The sequence below is a fragment of the Thunnus thynnus genome, chromosome 20 (assembly GCF_963924715.1).
Source record: "Thunnus thynnus chromosome 20, fThuThy2.1, whole genome shotgun sequence".
Lineage (NCBI taxonomy): Eukaryota > Metazoa > Chordata > Actinopteri > Scombriformes > Scombridae > Thunnus > Thunnus thynnus.
In genome coordinates this window covers 25969396-25989287 of record NC_089536.1, presented here as the reverse complement: position 1 = coordinate 25989287, position 19892 = coordinate 25969396, and the positions used below count along the sequence as shown (strand labels likewise).

The 19892-nt window shown below is 39.1% G+C and overlaps 1 protein-coding gene across 10 annotated transcripts in view; it reads left to right on the top strand.

The window, feature by feature from the left end:
• ryr2a (ryanodine receptor 2a (cardiac)) overlaps nt 1–19892 on the top strand; it is a 189612-nt gene that overhangs the window by 136570 nt on the left and 33150 nt on the right. For 7 of the 10 annotated variants that reach the window (XM_067577425.1, XM_067577418.1, XM_067577423.1 and 4 more), the window contains exons 74-91: nt 430–587; nt 728–815; nt 1378–1470; nt 2355–2525; nt 2829–2888; nt 3388–3522; nt 3893–4005; nt 4122–4218; nt 4402–4508; nt 5435–5486; nt 5647–5697; nt 5804–5903; nt 6495–6574; nt 6974–7050; nt 7606–7679; nt 12620–12637; nt 17728–17808; nt 18135–18223. In XM_067577425.1, coding sequence (XP_067433526.1) covers nt 430–587; nt 728–815; nt 1378–1470; nt 2355–2525; nt 2829–2888; nt 3388–3522; nt 3893–4005; nt 4122–4218; nt 4402–4508; nt 5435–5486; nt 5647–5697; nt 5804–5903; nt 6495–6574; nt 6974–7050; nt 7606–7679; nt 12620–12637; nt 17728–17808; nt 18135–18223 — 1644 coding nt within the window. The remainder of the gene's footprint in view (nt 1–429; nt 588–727; nt 816–1377; nt 1471–2354; nt 2526–2828; nt 2889–3387; nt 3523–3892; nt 4006–4121; nt 4219–4401; nt 4509–5434; nt 5487–5646; nt 5698–5803; nt 5904–6494; nt 6575–6973; nt 7051–7605; nt 7680–12619; nt 12638–17727; nt 17809–18134; nt 18224–19892) is intronic. The other 3 variants (XM_067577426.1, XM_067577424.1, XM_067577422.1) reach the window with 1 other exon arrangement.

Here is a 19892-nt window from a genome sequence, read left to right as displayed (position 1 = left end):
GAAACAAAATATTTCAGTCATTTTCCCACAGCTTCCAATTAAATGGAGCATGACATACTGCCTTTTAATAAACTGCCAATTTGTCATCATAGGCATCAAAGGCATCTGGTAGGGGCCTATGACTCCAACCCCAGTTTCCCTTCAACCTTCACACACTCATAATATCTTGTAGTTTTAACATTAGGCCTGTTAAAAAACACTGATTTATCTTACAGGAGCATAAGTAATTGCCTGTTTAAAGTCATACTCATACAAGACTTCAACTTAGGCTATAGGTTTTATCATTTTGAAACTGCGTTAAAACTTCTACTTTGACATAATTATTTGTCCCCTTAAATCCAATAGCAGATTTTACATTTTATATAATATTGATCATGTACCTACTATACTTGATTTTATGCTTTGATTTTTTTCATTTTTTTTGTGTAGAAAGCAGCAGTTGTGCTGATGGATGAGGAACACAGCAAGGCAGAGGGGAGGGGTGAGATGTCAGAGACAGAGCTTCTCATCATGGACCAGTTCACCATATTAGTCAGAGACCTGTATGCCTTCTACCCCCTCCTCATACGCTTTGTCGACTACAACAGGTACAGTGCTTTACATTTTTTCCTGAAACAACACATATCACATAAATCTCATTCAGTGTGACCAGGTACAATAATATGCATGTAACCCTATTATATACCTTCTAATGCTTAAGAAGTGCCACTATCTGATATATTAACAGGGCCAGATGGCTGAAAGAGTCCAACCCAGAAGCGGAGGAGCTGTTCCGAATGGTGGCTGAGGTTTTCATCTTCTGGGCCAAATCTCATGTAAGACAATTTGCAAAAAAAACCCACAAAAAAGTTGCTGCTGATTAAAAAGGTCACACTAAGAGGAAGAGATGGGAGCGTATTTTTGCTAATGATACTTCATCTCATCACTCCCTATGAAGGGTTGATAGTTCTGCTGATCCCATTGTAATCCAACAGTCCAATGTGCAACTCTGTTAAGCTTTCAGCATCATTGTGTTGGTTTTCTGGTCCATATAGTTGATTCCCCCTTTCACTCATACTGACATCATGAGTACTGTACTGCAGTGGTAGCATTCACCTGTATAGGATTTCTGTGAGATGGGATGAATAAACTAAGCTACCTGGCAGAATGAAATCTAATATTGCGTCTCACTCAGATAAATGCAAATTACATATGGGATGCTATATCTTCAAAATGTACAGTAAGAAGTTTCAACTAAACATGCTCATTATCTTTTAATTTGTCACTGAACCAGCTCAGTGTTTTTACAATATGACCTTGATTCAGATCAACAGTCTGAAACACATCAGATCATCAGACAGAAGTGATGGATGGTACCATGTTGTCATCTTTCTGCAGAACTTCAAGAGAGAAGAGCAGAACTTTGTGGTCCAGAATGAAATCAACAACATGTCTTTCCTCATCACTGACACCAAGTGTAAGATGTCAAAGGTATGGAGACATGGATTGAAGGGGGTTTAAAGAATTTAAGGTTTAATTGTCATAAATTAAAGTTATAATCTCAAAGATTTTAATTTAAATAAATGTCTGTTAAGTCACTGTCTAATGCCGAATGAGGTAACACAGTGGTGATTGAGCCTATGGCCCGCTGATGACAGCTCTTGCATTTGCAGTATTATGATTATTACAGTACAGTACAGTATTATTACAATATATTACAGTGTTGGTGGCGACTTTCCCGCCACGTGTTCACGAGCAGTGCAGTTAGTGATGCATTTTCCATCACCCAGTGGTTGATCTGCCAGAGAGGGTAGGCGGACCTAGACTTGCTCTTCTATTCGCTTGTGCTAGTATGATGTCACACAGCGACTAGGTGTGAAGCCTAGCAAGATTACATTGCTGTCTCCATCTCTCTCCTCTGCTCCACTCTGTGTTATAGATGTGTAAGTAGCTGCAGGTCTTTGTGTCTGGCAGAGTTAAGGTTTGGCTGAGTGGTCAGTGCAGTCATCCATGGTCTGGGAGATCATGATTCAAGACCCTGCTTTGCAAAATAGTTTATTGAAGAACACCTATTTTAACACTTAGAAATGTAATAAAAACAAAAACAGGATTGTTACTCCTACTTCCGCTTTTATTGGAATACAAATACAAATTATTTTGCTGCCTCGATGAATACAGATACATATACAGATACTGGGCTCTCTGCACTGTAACAGCGACACTGTTTGGAGTGGGGTTGAGTGAGGTCCAAAAACACAACTGCAATTACCACTTAGCGCCATATGGTGCTGCCAAAGAGACCTAACATTAACCTTACATCATAAAAATGTGCTTGTGTGCATTTATTGTCCTCTGATGTTTGAACTTTGCTTCAGGGAATAGTTTCAGACCAGGAGAGGAAGAAGATGAAGAGGAAGGGAGATCGATACTCGATGCAGACTAGTCTGATTGTCGCTACTCTGAAGCGCCTGCTGCCTGTAGGACTCAACATGTGTGCCCCCGGAGAACAAGAGCTCATTGCACTGGCTAAGAACCGCTTCAACCAGGTAGGAAGAACAACACTTGTTGTCTAGTGTATTATAAAAAAAAAGACATACTGTATGTGATCATTTTATACAACTCTAGAAAACTTTATAGAACATTCTCACATTTAACAGGTCTGTATAATTATTTGTGAAAATGACAATTTATGTTGTATCATCATGTGCAAATGCAAAGAATGGGTATAAAATGCTTTTTTGTTTGTTTGTTTGTTTGTTGCAATTACCAGTATTTCATGACATTCAGGACCTGTAGTCTGAAGAGTTACCTTGTTGTCTTAATGGATGGTGCATTTACTTTGTCAACAGAAAGATACAGAGGATGAAGTTCGAGAGATCATCAGGAACAATCTGCACTTACAGGGGAAGGTAAGAATACTTTTCACTAGTTATTAACTTGGTACTATAAGTCAGGCATGTTTATAAAGTCAGACCCAGCTTTCAGTAGGATTGTGTTGGTATTGAAAAGGATACTCCTGCTCCTGCTTTCACTGGACAAAACAAATAGCAGCATCATTTTCACAATATCCCCCCACTCTACATCCACGTTTGATATTAAAAGGCCTATCCTGTTATTATTTCTAAATTCTCAAGAAAAGCATACATTTAAGATAAACTCAACATGACTGAGTCCAACACAGAGAATTACTAGAGAGAAGTGAATTTTCAGTTTTTCAGTAAGACTTGGTAAAGTTTCATGTTTTGTAGTGGACAGTCTTAAATGGAAGATTTCCAGCTAGCGGTTCTTAGTCTAGTTAAGAACGACAGTTACCTTAAAATATTTGACATGCATGCTCAGAGAAGTACTAGAAAGGTAAGATGCAAGACTTGTTGAAGTACTGTACATTAAAATATGTGTCTTCTACAGCTAGAGGACCCAGCTATTCGGTGGCAGATGGCTCTGTACAGAGACCTCCCTAACCACTATGAAGACACCTCTGACCCAGAGAAGACTGTAGAGAGAGTCCTGGACATCGCTCATGTCCTCTTCCACCTAGACCAGGTGTGTGTGTGTTGTTTTTAGGAGAATTACAGATTACACAGGGAGACATTTGCAACATTGTGTTTCAGTTATTTAGCTACAAGCAATGGGAACTATCCATCCATATTTTTGTTCCTGTATACTCATAATATGGACTGATGTACTGTATAGTTGTGTTTTGTCCCACACTTTCCTCTTGAAAGAGCTGATGGGATTGGCCATCATTGAAGTTGCCTCTTATCTAAAAATACAGACTTTAACCATGTCTGTGAAAACAATGACGATTACATACGCACTGCTGAAACTAGTTGTCCTAGAGGGGCAGGCATTTTGGCCTCCAGAGGGTGAGATTCATCGGCTGAAAGGCTTCTGTGCTGAATTGTGTCTTCAGGTTGAGCATCCTCAGCGCAGTAAGAAGGCTGTGTGGCACAAACTCCTGTCCAAGCAGAGAAAGAGAGCAGTGGTCGCTTGCTTCAGGATGGCCCCACTCTATAACTTACCCAGGTAAGTTCTGTGCGAACACACACACGAACCAATGCACATGTATAGTATCTGCAGAAAATATAAAAATATGTATGAAATATGATTGTTAAGTTAATATCTTATCTCCCCCAAACTAGGCACCGAGCTGTCAACTTGTTCCTCCAGGGCTATGAGAAGTCCTGGATTGAGGCAGAGGAACACTACTTTGAAGATAAACTGATAGAAGATCTCGCTGTAGGTTAATTTCAATATAAATTTAAAACACGTAGGATCATTTTGACCCAATTGCAGAACCTCTTCTACTTGGAATAAAAATTAGATTTTAAGGCTGAATATGAAACCAAATTTCTGTTAAAAACAAATGCTTTTCAGTGCATCTCAGAGTCTTCTCGGATGGTGAATGTGTGTTTATTTCAGAAACCAGGTGAACAGGAGCCATCTGAGGAAGAGGAGGGGGTGAAACACATCGATCCACTGCATCAGCTCATTCAGCTTTTCAGTAGAACAGCCCTCACAGAGAAGTGGTGGGTTCTATTTACATATAAACATGATACAACATAAGAAATACAAGGTTCTGCCATAAGTTTCAGTTATATAAAGCAATAGTATATAAGGAATATTATATCTGGAGGTCAAAGATTACTATCCTACCAATATATCACTGTATAAGGCAACCAGGAGGACAAATAAGCAACAGTGAAAACCAAAGGAGGAGAAATGTTTCCTATGAGAGACATGGCTATGGGAGAGGCACTGCTGAGACAAATATGATTAAGCTCACATGGCCAACGAAGGCACCTGTAAGCTTCTGTCATCTGTCATATGGGGATCATGCTTGCTCAAAGTTGAGTAGTCAGTCATGTGACCCTCATCATATTTGTCTCAATGGATTTCCAAAACATACTTTTTATTAATAAAGGGAATGTGGAGTTCATGTGGGCTCTAAAAACCAACACACATTAATGACAAAATGTAGCAGCTACCTGCAAGCAGCCAGAAATATATGAATATCCAACATATTAATGTTACTATGGAGTTGCTTAGCGAGTTGATACAGTTGGGTCTTAGGTTTTTGTATTCTTAGTTGTTGCAAAATAATTTTATTCATCATGTTATTGTGACGTGAGCAAGGAGTCCTCTCTCTGACCAGCGGTCAAATCTAAGGCCATTATTCACTAGTGGTGTATCTCTGGTTTGGTCTGCCAAGTCCTCAGAAACATATCTTGCTCTGTCTGACTTGCAAGATGTTCACCTTCCTTTTGCCAGCCCCTTGTTAACACTGGGCGGGTGTAGTATACATTTAGCTTGTGGGATCAGCAGTGCCAGTAGATCTCTTACATAACTGAGTCAATGCTAATATAAAATATATAATATATAAAAATAACACTTAATGCACCATAAATTATGTAATCAAATGCTAATTTTTAACAGTGTGCATTTTCTGTTGCAGTAAACTGGATGAGGATAATCTCTACATGGCCTATGCTGACATAATGGCTAAGGTAACTGCACCAAGACTAAAAACCTTTTCATCATCTAGAAATTAATTTGCTGATTTGTCAGAGAATGATCATATTGACAGTGTTAATTTGTGCCTTTGAAACATATCATCCCTTGCCCTCTATATGTCTCTTTCTTTTTTATCACCCCTCCTTCCCTCAGAGTTGTCATGATGAAGAGGATGAAGATGGAGAGGAAGTGAAGAGTTTTGAAGTAGGTGATCAGTCACTCTGTGTGTCTGTCAGTCTCCATGGTTAATCTGGCCTATAGATGGATATGCTACTGCCTGTTAAACATATGCCTTTGTGCAAATAAATAGGAAAAGGAGATGGAGAAGCAGAAGCTGTTGTATCAGCAGGCTCGATTGCATGATCGTGGGGCTGCTGAGATGGTGCTTCAAACCATCAGTGCTAGCAAAGGTAGGTTCAAGTCCTCAGTGATTTCTCTTGGATCTTTTAAGCCTTAATGACAGATTTTATATATTAGAGAATGATTTAAATTGTAAGAGCACTAAATGGAAGAGTTTTATGTGACAAATACATGTCTTAAAGTGGTTTCTCAATGTAATGGTAAAAGTTTGAAATGTGTACACCATTCCAGTGACATGTGAAGGTGTTGCTAACAGTACTAGATGGAATTTCATAGTTTGAACTTGAAGTTACTGTTGGTGCTGTCATTTCTGTTTCCTCAGGTAGTTTGTCTAATCTACAGTATTTCAATCATGCAATATTAATAATATTGCAGTAAAGCTGACCAATCAATAAATATCCTGACTGAAAGGGTTTGCCGTCCGGTAAAAATCTTCATCACAGGATACACCTGTGGTTCCTCTCTCCTTGTTCCTCGTCTCCTGCAAGACACATTTAAGGGATTGGAACATCCACGAGCGAATGGACCGCAATCAGTTTCCAGGTCAAAGGCCAGAGGAGTGAGGAGGGGAGGAAGCAGAATTAGCAGACTGTAAAGCCTCCATGGTCAGATGTTTTCTGTGTGTGGTTTCTTTTCACCAGGTGAGATGGGTCCCATGGTGGCCTCTACTCTGAAGCTGGGCATAGCTATTCTCAATGGAGGAAACTCTACTGTACAGCAGGTATCACTGTGTACTTACTACTGAAAATATAGTTTCACTCACAGGCTTTTTTTGTCATTCATATGGTCAGTTGTGTTATTTTATTATTGATACTGTTTGTATTTGTATTGGCTAGGCTATATATTACATTTAGATATAATTTTGACAGTGACGTTTTGTTTGTACAAGGTTATGTTTATGCCACATGTATCTACACTCTGATAACAAATCACATAAGAGACATGGATACAATAACACGAACACCTGGACAATATGTGCAATGATCCAATCCAGTGTTCCTGTGAGATGTATAGTGTTTGTTAAGACTCTGTTGGAGAGTTTGAGGTCTGCGCTTGTTTCAAAGGTGAATTCAGTCAACGTATAACCACCTTCTGTGGCCTTTCTCTGTGTCTTTGACAGAAAATGCTGGATTATCTAAAAGACAAGAAGGATGTGGGCTTCTTTCAGAGCCTGGCTGGTCTGATGCAGTCATGCAGGTTTGAATGCTCCCTGCCTCAGAACTGAAACAAATGCAAAATATTAAATATGTGCTCTAGTACTTCAGTAACGTCTGGGGACTCACGAGAGACAGATTAAAAACGAATGGTTGAAGTTGAAGCAACAGAGGCTGAGATATTTTCGTTCTTAAGGGACATGTTCCACCAACACTGGATCCTACATTTCCCATAAAGGAACATTTATTATTAAACATTATTTTGTTTGACCCTCCCTGTCAGGTAAATGCTCACGTCTTAACAACCTCCATGCCCCCTGTTGAAAAACAGACTGAGCCGAGATAAGCCTAATGACATCAACAGAGTAAACTGAACTTTATTTGTAAAATATGTGGAGTGCCCCTTTAATCCTGCAACTGGGTGGTTTATGGGTTGTTAGTGCAGGTGCTTTGGAGAGGCTCACTCCAAGAACAGTCGGCGCAAGTGTTTTTTTTTTTAGATAAAAAGTGTTGACTGTAAAAAAAATAATTGAAAAAGGAACATAAACTTCTAAACAGATTTACTGAATTTTAATTTCAACTAAATGCTTTGTTTCAGTGTTCTGGATCTAAATGCATTTGAGAGGCAGAACAAAGCAGAAGGACTGGGAATGGTGACAGAGGAGGGATCAGGTAAGCTTCACTATGTTTCAACTTTAAACAACAATATTGATTTATTTTTAATTAATGGTAATAGCAGTAGAAAGGAGAGTTTACTGAGCCTGTCTTTTGGTGTAGTTGCTCTCACCCTTAAACTTAAAAATTAAGTACATTTGAATTTACTGTGAGAAGGCCAGGCCTAACCTGGACATTTACTGAAGGCATATAGTATACTGATGAAAACCTTTTCTTCACCAGGTGCAGATGAAATTCTTAAAGGACACTTTAATTACCTTAGGATGTTACATTTTAATCACAGTGAAACAGAAAAAGAGCATCTTCAGTCATGTGGCATATTTCTCAGTCAAACTGAATATATTGGAGGGGTTAAGTTATAAGGGTGATTAAGATGAAATCTGACAGATGTGATTGGATCACTAAAAGGTGGGTGTGGCTTAGCAAATACAGCACAGTACAGAGCTGTAGGGGACTATTTTGCCAGCGGAAATCCAAACACAAACCTCCTACTATATTACTCTGTTAGCTACGCACAAGCTAATGGTTGAAGGTAGAGTCAGTCATTCTTGAGAAAGATTGTTGATATTTGAACTAAACACCCAAACAAATACACCCCTCCCTTCCTGCTCCTTCAGAAGCTCCTTCATGGACGCATATTGCCAAGGCGACGACCAAAAGAGAAACATGGCGGAATCCAGAGCAATCCATCAGCTGTAGAGTTACTTCTGTTCCTCTCACACATTATCACTGGTGGGGAAAAAAAATGTGTTATGTGAGCAAACAGTCCACTCACACTCTCCCCACTTCTCACTCGACCTGCGTTCAGCATCTCTGTCCACAGACGCAGCCGATTGTCAGCTGCAGCTCCTGGAGAGTTGAGAGGACAGTAGCCAGACAAACTGCCTTCACCAGGCTGACTGTCAGCAGAAATTTACTGAACCAAAATAGTTTGCATGTCAGCTCCATGGGAGGAAATCAACAGTGTTTGTATTCATTAATTCATTGATATGGTAATGAGTTCAAAACATATATACAACAAGATATTTGTGTGATTTAAACAGCTGCCTGCTCAGATTATGTTTCGCTAAACGTGACAGAAACAAACTCGGAGCTCAAAAAACGCAGGAGATCTCCGTGATACTGTCTTTGATTCAGTGTGGATCAATACATTTAATAAAATGGAAGCGTATATGTAACGTGAGAAAACGCCTTCTATGTGAATTGGCCACAGTCTCTCTCTCTCCAATTCACCAGCCCTCCACCACAATTCAGTGGGTGCTGGAGACAGGAGACTGTCATGTCTTCACACAGACGAATGCTCTGATGACTCCATTCTGTCCTGTGCACAAGTACGAACGCCCCCTGTTGCTGATTGGCTGGAGTAGTTTTGTGTGGCCCCGAGCCATCATGTTTTCATGCCCATTTACAGAGCCAGAGCTGTGTATCAGCGAACACACAGAACGGACAGCTAGCGGACCGTGAGGAGATATTTGCTGAATTTAACAAAAAGTGTACTGAACAATCTTTCTCCAGAATCGCTGACTTTACCTTTAAATGTGGTTTTATATGATGGACGAGGTCAGCTAGTCACCCCAAATCACATCTGATCGGATACATTTATGTAACCACCCGAGATGAGTTATTAAATCTCGATGAGGTTATATTTTAGCGTGTAACAACAAATAAATGAATAATTAACACTGATACACTGGATTGAATTTTTACATTTTTCATTTCACTTTAAATCTCCCCATGAAAAACCAAAGGATCCAGTGACAATGCTAAAAAGTCGATTCTAAGATAGCTAAAGGAAAACCTTTTTCCTCCAATTCAAAATATCATTGCATGAAAATACTGAACCCATGCTGTAAATCTGCATGTTCTGGAGTGGTCTCCAGCACTGATAACCTTGTAGAAAGTGATCATTAAAGTAGGTCCGCCAGTAGAAATATACACTTTAGCGTCACATGTAGATCTTGTTATTCTTTATACATGGAGGTTCTTTTTGTCCTTGTCAATCATCATTCCGTATTTTGCTTTATCCCATTTATCACTTGGGTTGAGCATTTTGTTGAACATTGAGTCAAGTGGTAATGCAGTATAACCTGTCATTAACATGCATCATGTTTGATTTCATTATGTACAAGTGTCTGTGCTTTTGATTTGCCTGTTGCTTATTATTTGTCACAATTATTCAGTCATATTTTTGCGTGCTTACTTATACTTTTCAAAATTTACATCAGTTATGTTCATGTAGGCAACCCTTTAACAATCTTATATTTTTAAACTGATTTAGACCTTCAAATGCAGTAATAAAATTGTATTTATTGGGTAATTTTGAGGTAATAATTGTACATAAAGGTAAATATGTGTATTTGTTATCATGTTATAATAGGTGCATCAATGATCTAGAATTTACTGGTTCCAGTCATTTTTGTTACAAAAAACCCCAAACCTATATATAGTTATATAACAGTCCTGACTTCATTTTATACTCCAGTTTCATCCCACATAATGGTTATACTTTAACTCTTTATTTCCTGGAGTCACAAATCACAAGTGATACCTGAATGTATACTTGCATGTACTAAGTCATTTTAGAACAGTCATGTGCATCATTTTGAAAGACAATGGCACCCTGTTTTAGATTTCCCTCCCTGTGAGGCTGACATCTTTCGAACTCCAATACAACTTTAAACTTGTAGTTTCTAAGTCTAAACGGAAATTACTTAAAGGACCAGTGTGTAAGATTTAGTGGCACCTAACAGTGAAGTTGCAGATTGCAGCCAACTGAATACCCCTCCCCTCACCCTCCCCTTCCAAGCGTGTAGGAGAACCTATGGTGGCTGCAAAACTCTCACGGGGCTGCAACATGGCGGGCTCCATGGAAGGGGACCCACTCTCTATGTACATATAAAAGGTTCATTCTAAGGTAACGAAAACATGGAATTTTCATGGAATTATACACTAATGAAAACATACTTATGAATATTCCATTTTTGCCAAGTCCATTCCACTAGATGCCACTAAATTCTACACACTGCACCTTTAAGTGAATCCAGAGCCACAGAAGTCATTATACAATATTTTTCACTGCCTAGACTAGTAACTATTGTATAATTAGAGATATGCGTTATAATCTCTGTGAGAAATTGAGTTCTCTGGTTTTATTTTCTAATACAATCTCACTGAATAACTCAAAGTGTCAGAATTCCACATGTGCTACACGTGTCACATTGAGTTACATTGAGTACTTTTACATGCACCTTAGTACTGTATCCTGGTTTTGAATCTGTTACATGGAGCATGAGAAACCAGGTTATTCATATCCCTGTACACATGATACATGATCCTCTGCTTGCAGTTGTGTCTTGATTTCCCATTATCTCCGCCACTCATTTCTGTACCAACTGAGTCACATCAACTGTTGCAGCGACCACAGTTTAGTTTCTGGCTGTCTGAACTCTTCTGCCCTCACCACTGCTGGATATCTCCATCTGATCACTGGTAATAGAAAATGAGAAACAATGCAATTGATGATGTGCATTACTCAAGTCAGACTTTCTTTCTTCATTTTCGTGTTTTGATCATCATTACATCATTTTGTTTTACTGACTAACTACTTAGTAACTTGAGTTACTAACTTGATGACTCACCTGTGAGCATTGCAGAGAATGATCATAAACCTGGATAAGGTGTTCACAGGCCCTAATATCCTGGTTTCCATGGGAGTGCTCCATAGCATATCCAGGTTTCTCAAAACTGGGATATGGTGTTCACATGCAGAAAACCAGATCATTATCAGGATACTCATGCACATGTAACCTTGGTGAATAAAACATAACATCTTAAAAATTGAGCTGAGGGTAATCCCTGGATTTTTAAAATGCTTCCTGTGCTGTTCCTTCAAAATAATAGCTCGGAAATGTTAAATTGACCCAAGTCAATTAAACATGTTTAGAATGTTCTATATCCAAACAATGCCCTTGTTAGACAAGTAAAGTTGTTTCATTTTCATCAAATCACAAAGAGAGAACTGATGTTCCTTCACATTTAAGAATCAAAAGATGGACCTGACAAAATAAGAACCCAATGACCTAGAAAAGGTATTACCATTATTCATTGGCTCCTTAGAAGTTTCACGCTAAGTCCTGGGAAGTCTCTATAGAGTCTTACATATTGTAGAGTAGATTACTATATATTTTTTATTATTTTCATGTTTTTAAAAAAAAAAAAAAGTCATATTTGTCGCTACAGATCTTTTCTGCATCATTGTTAATACTGGCTTAGTATTCAATACAGGTAGATGATTACAGCATAAATATTTATACATTAGTGGAGAGGAAAATAGTAGGAACACCTGAGAATATAATGCAATACAAAACAATATATATTTCCTTTTCAAAGTTTATGATGTTGTCTTGAATTTTTTCAGAAACAGCATTGGTTGTTCTTGTACTGAATTGCATTATATCCTATTTTAGTTGTTTTTTATATCCTTGCAAATTCTTGCAATAAACATTACTGCACCTGCTATGACATGTCATAGTACTTACACAGGTGATATTATTTTTCTACCACAATTACCTCATTATTATCTTGTAAATACAAAGTATTGTTTCTAACCAGCTTTTTAACAAACAGGTTCCTGTGGATTCATGTCCACAATCATTAAAAATAAGCACAAGGTCTTGTGTTTTTTAATTTTCTTCTCAAAAGATATAACCATTAAGAAAATATTATCAGACTCTTACTGGGCTTTAGTCAGCTGTGTAGGTTTTCTGTCACTTTTTTCACGTTGACCAAACATCAAAAATAGGAATTTTACAGCTCTTTTCCCTATATGTAATCTTTTGTTTCTTTCTTTGTTTCTTACTTTCTTTCTCTCTTTCTTTCTCCCCCGTTTTCCTTTCCTTTCCTCATTTTGGTTTACTGCACTTTCTTCCCTTCCTCAGTCATCACTCATGAGCGTGGTAATTATGCCTTCTGCCATTTTCTTGTGTGTTGGTGGGTCCCTCTCTCTTTCTCTCTCTCTTTCACTACAGTTGGTTAGTTGTTGTGTCAGTTCTGTCCAGGTCCTGAGTATAGACCTTCAAACCTCATCCTTTACCTGCTCTGTGCTTGTAGCTACTTCTCTGCCTTCCCCTCACCATTCTAATCTCTTTTTGGTAGGCCAATTATAACTCAGCTCTCTGGTTGGTTTTGTAGTTGGTCTCTTTTAAAGTCTTAGCCCACTTTTGACTCTTCATGGAAAATGTGTTATGTCATTCTCTTCCACAATAACAAACTGATGATATTCCTGATAACTTGTTTTGGAATATAAGATGTTAACACTGAAATAATGAAATCACCGGGCAGAAGTAGTAGGAGTGTAGCTGTAATGCCACAGCCTGCCATCTAAAACAAAACCCATGTATGCTTCCTTCTCAGGATTTGTACAGTATCTGGCACATTCTAAATATTACTAATATGAGTATTTACCGTCCCCCACCCTCATCCTTGACCTCTACCCTCTCTGTCATGTAGTCAACCTAAAGTCAGCTGGTTGTTGTGTCTCAGTAATTGAGATGGTTATTGTGCTGGTTGTTATCTGTTGTGAAGTGTACAATCCCCTCTGTGTTCTCAGCCACTATGACTCACTCTAGGGCTGCAATAATTATAATTATTATTAATAATAATAATAATATTCATATTCATCAAATGATTGTGTAATGTAAAACCTATAGAGAATTATTTCCCGTCAGCTCAGTTTTATGGTCCATAGCTTTACTGTTTTAGGTTAGACTCATGACTCTTATCAACCTTGTTTCCAGCAGCAGTAAGCAGCTGTCTTCAGTTCTGATAAACCCACTGTACATTACCTGCCCAGCACCAAACAGCAGACCGACCAAGTTTGCTGCAAACAGCCACAACTCCAAAGGAATACCAATGTTGCTTTGTGCCTGCTGGATGGTTAATTAAGCAACTGTTTGCTAACATGTTTTACCATGTAAGTTTATGAGGCTATAATATGTCAATGTTGTATTTAGTGCTTGTTCCACTCCTCCAATGTGGCCAAAAATATCAGCATATTAATGCAGCATAACATTTTAAGAAATTAATTTCCTCGATTGTCTGTATAAATAACTAAATTAGACAATTTATACAATCCTGTTTATACCATATGCATATATTAACAGTTAGACACTCAAAAAATGCATTTTACTTAAGTCAGTATATGAACCAAACTCTTAACCTAATGCCAACTAAAATATTAGAATTTTAGAAATACAAAACAGAGCCAACAGTTGATAATATAAGTAATAAGAAAGAAGTGATAAGTAAATAGATGTAGCATCAATTTTGTTCTTTTATGAAAACAAAACAAACAAACAAAAAAAAACCCCAGAACATTTGTATTATTGTTAGAAAACATAAGGCCATCAAGTTTCATTTAAATGACCCTAAATGTCGGTTAGTTACAAAGCCAAAACTAACAGTTCATTCAAGTTAATAAGTCGCCTGTTATCAAGCTTAAATTGCCTAAAGACAACACAGTTCAACACAGTGTCTAAACAAGCTACATTTGGAACAGAGGCTTGGCAGGCTAGAGGTTGGGGTATGCTTGAAAATGTTATTGGTTGATTAAACTGTATAATATGACTGATCATGCATTAAGACAAAGATTAGGAAATACTGTACTAGTACAAATAAAAGTGACATTTTAATTGACTTAAATATTTTAGAAGCATTTCATGTATAGGTTCATCACAAAAAAAAAATCAAGATCAAAAATAGAAATATTTGCAGCCCTGCTTGTTTCTCATCTCTTTTTCATCCGTTCTGTTTGGTCTACCTCTCCTTGTTTTCTCTGTAAGTGTTGCACTTTGGAGTTTTTAGTGGCTGTTTTTGGCCGTTCTGCTCTGCGAGTGGAGGAGGGTGAAGATCAGATCCTTGTCTCCTTCCTTCTTCCTGCCTTCCTCCCATCTTCTCTCTGTTTACTGGCTGAGCTGTGTTCTGTAGTTAGTGTACTTGTCCTTCATGACTGTTTTACTTACATGAAGAAACTCTTCATTTGAATAACCCGTTCCTTTTTTTATGATTTTATGTTTTGACTTATTTTCAATTTAGTATTGTATTTTTATTTCATGATTTATTTGTAGTTGTAGTTTAACTATATAAAGTATTGAAAACTTAGATCAGAGGAAGTTTTTTGTGCTCTTAGACCACATCCTCAGCTTGTCAATTGTTATAGCACATTAACACAGAGATGCACTTATTGAGATATTAAGATTATAAAGTTAATATGGTCCCATCATTTTATTTCAGTTGTGAAAAATATATCCCCCTCATCTGGTTTATCACTGTGTTGGGAATGAGACTGAAAGTGCTTTAGAAACAAATTGTGAGTCATTCCAAAACAGTAGCAATCTGTTTTGGTTAGAAATACAGCATTAACTTAATCACTATTATATTAAAAAATGAGAAAGATGAGACAACCTACTGTTGTTGAGACATTTAACTATTCAAAAGATTATACCTAGACAAATATTAAAATAACTTTATTGCCATAGTATCAATAACTGTAGAGCACGCTTTGTTAAAGTCTAATTTCAAGAAGTCTTACCTGCTCCATCCATCAGTCCACCCAGGAATGTACACGTAAGACCCTGCATCACATGAATTACACAAATTCAACCAATTCTCATATTATTTGTGAGCACTTAAAATTTTGACCAATCCTCCACTTTACAAATAAAAATCTGATTCACAACCAGAAGCTATGGACAATTACAGCAATCCTCACCAACCACTCAGATTTACCAGAGAGACAGTGGCTTTTGCGGTCATGCAAGCAAAAACTGATGTGGGAGTTTGGGGAGGCCATGGAGAAGGACCATGGGTTGACCGCAAAAAAGTTCTGGCTTTAGATGACTGAGAGAGGGGAACACAGGGCCTGCTCCGGGCTGTTTTAACCAGGGGAAGTGAACCGCTAACCTCGACTGTGGTTTCACCTTCAATAATTCCCGAATGTGACCAACACACCCTATATAGAGGAGGCAGAGTTGGAGGACTCGGGGTAAGCTTTAATTTCCCTGGTGAGGTCACTGAGGTAGTTCTACAGTGGCATGGTAACACAGAATTCACCCTGAGATTCTGAAGGCTCTCGATAGGCTGTCTTGTTTGACACACTGCTTCAGTGTCATGCGGAGATGAAAGGTATGCTCCGACTATCGGGGTATCTCACTGCTTATTTTCCCTGGCGAAGCCCTGGCATAGGCTCAGGCATAAGTTATGACTCAGGACAGTGTTGTCAAACCTCAAAGTCAGAAGGAGCGATGCAGACTCTATCCATGTTGTGGAACAGTGGGCTAGCTCTTTACTCGTGCAGGGTTTGGCCACCCAGTCTACTTGTGCTTTTGGGACCTGTTGGAGCCTTATGATCAAACTGCTCAGGCTGTCTTGTGGACAGAATCTCAAGGTGCAGCCGAGAGGCAGAGTGTGTCCAGTGTGTTGACCTTGGGACTACATCTTTTGCAGATGATGTAGTTCTGCTGGCATTATCAGTCTAAGAACTGCAGCACACACTGGAACAGTTAGCATCTGAGTATAAAGTAACCAAGAAAAGTGTCAGTACCACCCGCCATGATTCAGTGCAGAAAAAAGCTTGGATTGCTACCTTCAAGTTGGGAGTGAGCTGCTGAACCAAGTCATAAATGGAACCAGTGTGTCTTCACATTGAAATGAGCCAATTGAGGGGGTACAGGCATCTGAATAGGGGGCTAACTAGACACTTTCCTCTGGAGGTGGAGGACACAAGAATAGATCCCTGAGACCCAGAAAAGAACTAAATCGCATTGGGGGGGATTTAGGTAATGATCTCCTAGGAGTAAAAGAAGGCTGTTACTTGAAAGAAGGCTGTTTAGGCTTTCTTACTTAGCCCATTGCCACCATGACCCACACCCAGATTATATTAGAAGTTACAATGTATTATGATTAGCACTCATTTATTTTAAGAATTGTGTTGTTTGCTTCTAGTTGTCTTTTTTCCTCTACCACAATTTATTATACAATCAAACACAATCACATTACACTTTTCTTCCATTACACAAGTGGACATCAGAAAAAGTCTGGGGGGAAAAAAAGTGAAGCAAATTCAGTTATTTTGGGTCATGAAAAATAAAATGAAAACTCTGACATCTTGGTGGGACTGATCTATAATTGCACATTTACTGAAAAAGAAAAAGAAAACTGCACTTTCAGTCTTGTTTTAGACCTACAGATTTCTCTCCCTCAGCCCAGTCCAGTTTGTCGTCATTTTGTATTGATGTAATATTTATGTTGATATTATTGTATTAAGTTATTGTGTGGTGTCTCATCTTCCTTTCTCTGACCCTCTTTTCCTTTTGCATTCCATGGTTCAAAGCAGCATTTTAGCACAGTCAGAGCAGATGTCCTCAACTTCCCCAATGTGTTTCAAATTTATGCAGAATCTACAAATGACAGCAGCAACTGACACATTTTCCCTCAAATCATATACAACAGCTGTAAGAAGACATGAAAAGAGACTAAACCCATTCCTGACTATAAAATGCTGCAGTTTAAAGACCAGTCCACTTCAGTCCACCACCAAGTGCTGTGGCTGCCCACTGCTCATCCAAGTGTGTGTGTGTGTGTGTGTGTGTGTGTGTGTGTTTTGTTTTTTGTTTTTTTTTATCTGCGTGTGTTTTTCAAGAAGGTTGTATTATGACCATACACCTTTCAGTCACTGAAAGATAACACTGGGGATTTTCTCACATTAGCACCATCTCTTTTTAATACTTCTTCACTCTCCATCTTCTTGTCTGTCTATCCCTTTCCTCTTTGTTGTCTGCTTTTGTCTTCACTGTTCTCTGACTTTCTTTATGTGTATGTGTGTCTGTTTATATGAATGTGTGTGTTTGCCCATGCCCGTGTTCTCGTGTGTACGTTTGTGCATACCTATGTATGTGCTTGTGCATATGTGTGTCTGCATGTGTCTGTCTGTGTATGTATGTGTGTGCATGTATGTGTGTGGCTGTGTGTGTTTCTTCTCTCCGGCCAGGTGAGAAGGTCATGCAGGATGATGAGTTCACCTGTGACCTTTTCCGCTTCCTGCAGCTCCTCTGTGAAGGACACAACTCAGGTGTGTGTGCAAGTTCTTAGATTTCATCTAGGAATATGGCTGAGCATCTCACTGTTAAGTACATTTACAAATGCAGTTTGAAAAGAATATTGGAAATTTGTTTCTTCAACCAGTAAAATCTGCAACTGATAAATGCAGATTTACTCAAAGGATTTAAAATTTTCAACACTATTAGCTTTCCTCTGTATGGATTATTATCTGAGGTCTGAGGCTTAACATAATATTTTGTAGAATATTTTAGTGAAAGATTATCACCACTGTATTTATTCATTTGAACACATTTTACAAATGGAAAATTGCAATAGTTTGCGATATCCTTGTTCCAGACTTCCAGAACTACTTGAGGACACAAACGGGGAACAATACAACCGTCAACATCATTATCTCGACTGTCGACTACCTTCTAAGAGTCCAGGTTAGCTCGCTCTCATCACTTCTGCAGTTTGTAAACAATATATTTTCCTGAAACTAATGAAATGAAGTCTTAAAAATTCTCATTCAGGCCTGACTAAAAACCATTTAGTGAAATTTAAGATTGCTTCTCAAAGACATGTCAGTATGAACATGATTTACTTAACAGCCAAAGTCTAATCTTAAAAGAAATTCTTATTTTTTCTTTTAAGATTTTCTTTCATATTATTAGTTTTGGCCATTTTTCAAATTATGATAACATTTTACGCACAGCTTCATTGCAAAGGTGTGTTGTACAGGTGGTGTTATTGCTTCCTGGCATCTTTGCCTGCTGCGCCTCCAACAGTGCACACTGGGTAATCTGCAGGGTCATCAGCTGGAGCCACCGTTCACTGATGTTTTGCCCCCTACCTAGAACTGATGTTTTGCCCCCTACCTAGAACATCTCTCAGTGGGGGAGGGGGCAATGGCCAGTTGGGGACATCTCCCTGAAAGCCCCTACAGCTACTACTATTGGGGTGTTGAAAAGCTGTTCCTCTTCTGAAGCCAAAACCAGTAGCTTGACTTCTCAACCTCTTCTGCCAGTTTTTTGATGTCCCTCTGTAGGCTGGCCCCGGTCATTCCAGCTGCACAGAGAAGTTGGATTGCTGACTTGCCCACAAAGCCATTCCATTTGATTTCCGCTGGGTGGATGGTTGCGGTCCAGCCAGCCTCATTGCAATCTACTGTCAGTTCAGTACTTGAGCCGCTTGAATGTATGTGCTGCTGGTATCCCGTCCTCCCGAAGGATAGTAAGTTCAATGATGAGGACGTTCTTGGCAGCCGTGGGACACATCACAACATTTGGTCTGGGAGTTGTTTGTGTGGTTTCAGGTGGGAAAACTAGCTGCTTGCCCAGGTCAACAAGCATTTCCCATGCCTTTCCAGGAGTAAGCAGAGATGTTGTCTTTCCTGCTCCTAGCTTCTGTCAATTCTCTCCTGGCTTGACAAAGGGAATCAACAATTTATGGTGACGTGAGGAGTTGTTTCCCCTTACCGTGCACTTCTCCAACAGCTCCACCAGCTTCCTCAGCACCTGGTTGTGCCGCCACCTGAAGCGCCCCTGTGCCAGCACAACCTTACACCCTCACAGGATGTGCTGGAGGCCTGTACTGTTGTCGCCACATAGCAGGCACTTGATCTCTCTCCCAAACCACTTGGATAGGTTTCAGGGACATGGAAGGGTGTCATATGTTGCCCTTATCAAGAAGCTGAGCCGTGCTTGCACAGTTCGCTAGATGTCTGCCCAGCTGATGCCTCTGCTTATGGTGGCCTCCCATTGTGTCCATGCTCCTTGCTGGCCCTAGTAGACTGCCTTGATGAGGTAGCACTCCTGCTCCTGCTCCTGCTTCAACCATTTTAAGGGATATGGCTGCTGGTTTCCTGTACGTTTTTCTTATTATCAACAAATTTGCAGAGCCAAACCAACTAAATTGATCTACTTACAAGTATTGTTTATCTAATGCCTGATATATCATATTCTTCTGTGCCATGGACCTCCAGTGTTGTCCAAAAACTACTAAAAGCAAGTTGATGAGCCACACTGCTGCACTGGGTGACATGCTCCTTTGTTACACATGTTATGGTCACGGAAGAACAAAGACAATATGTAGCACAACAAGAAGGACTGGAAA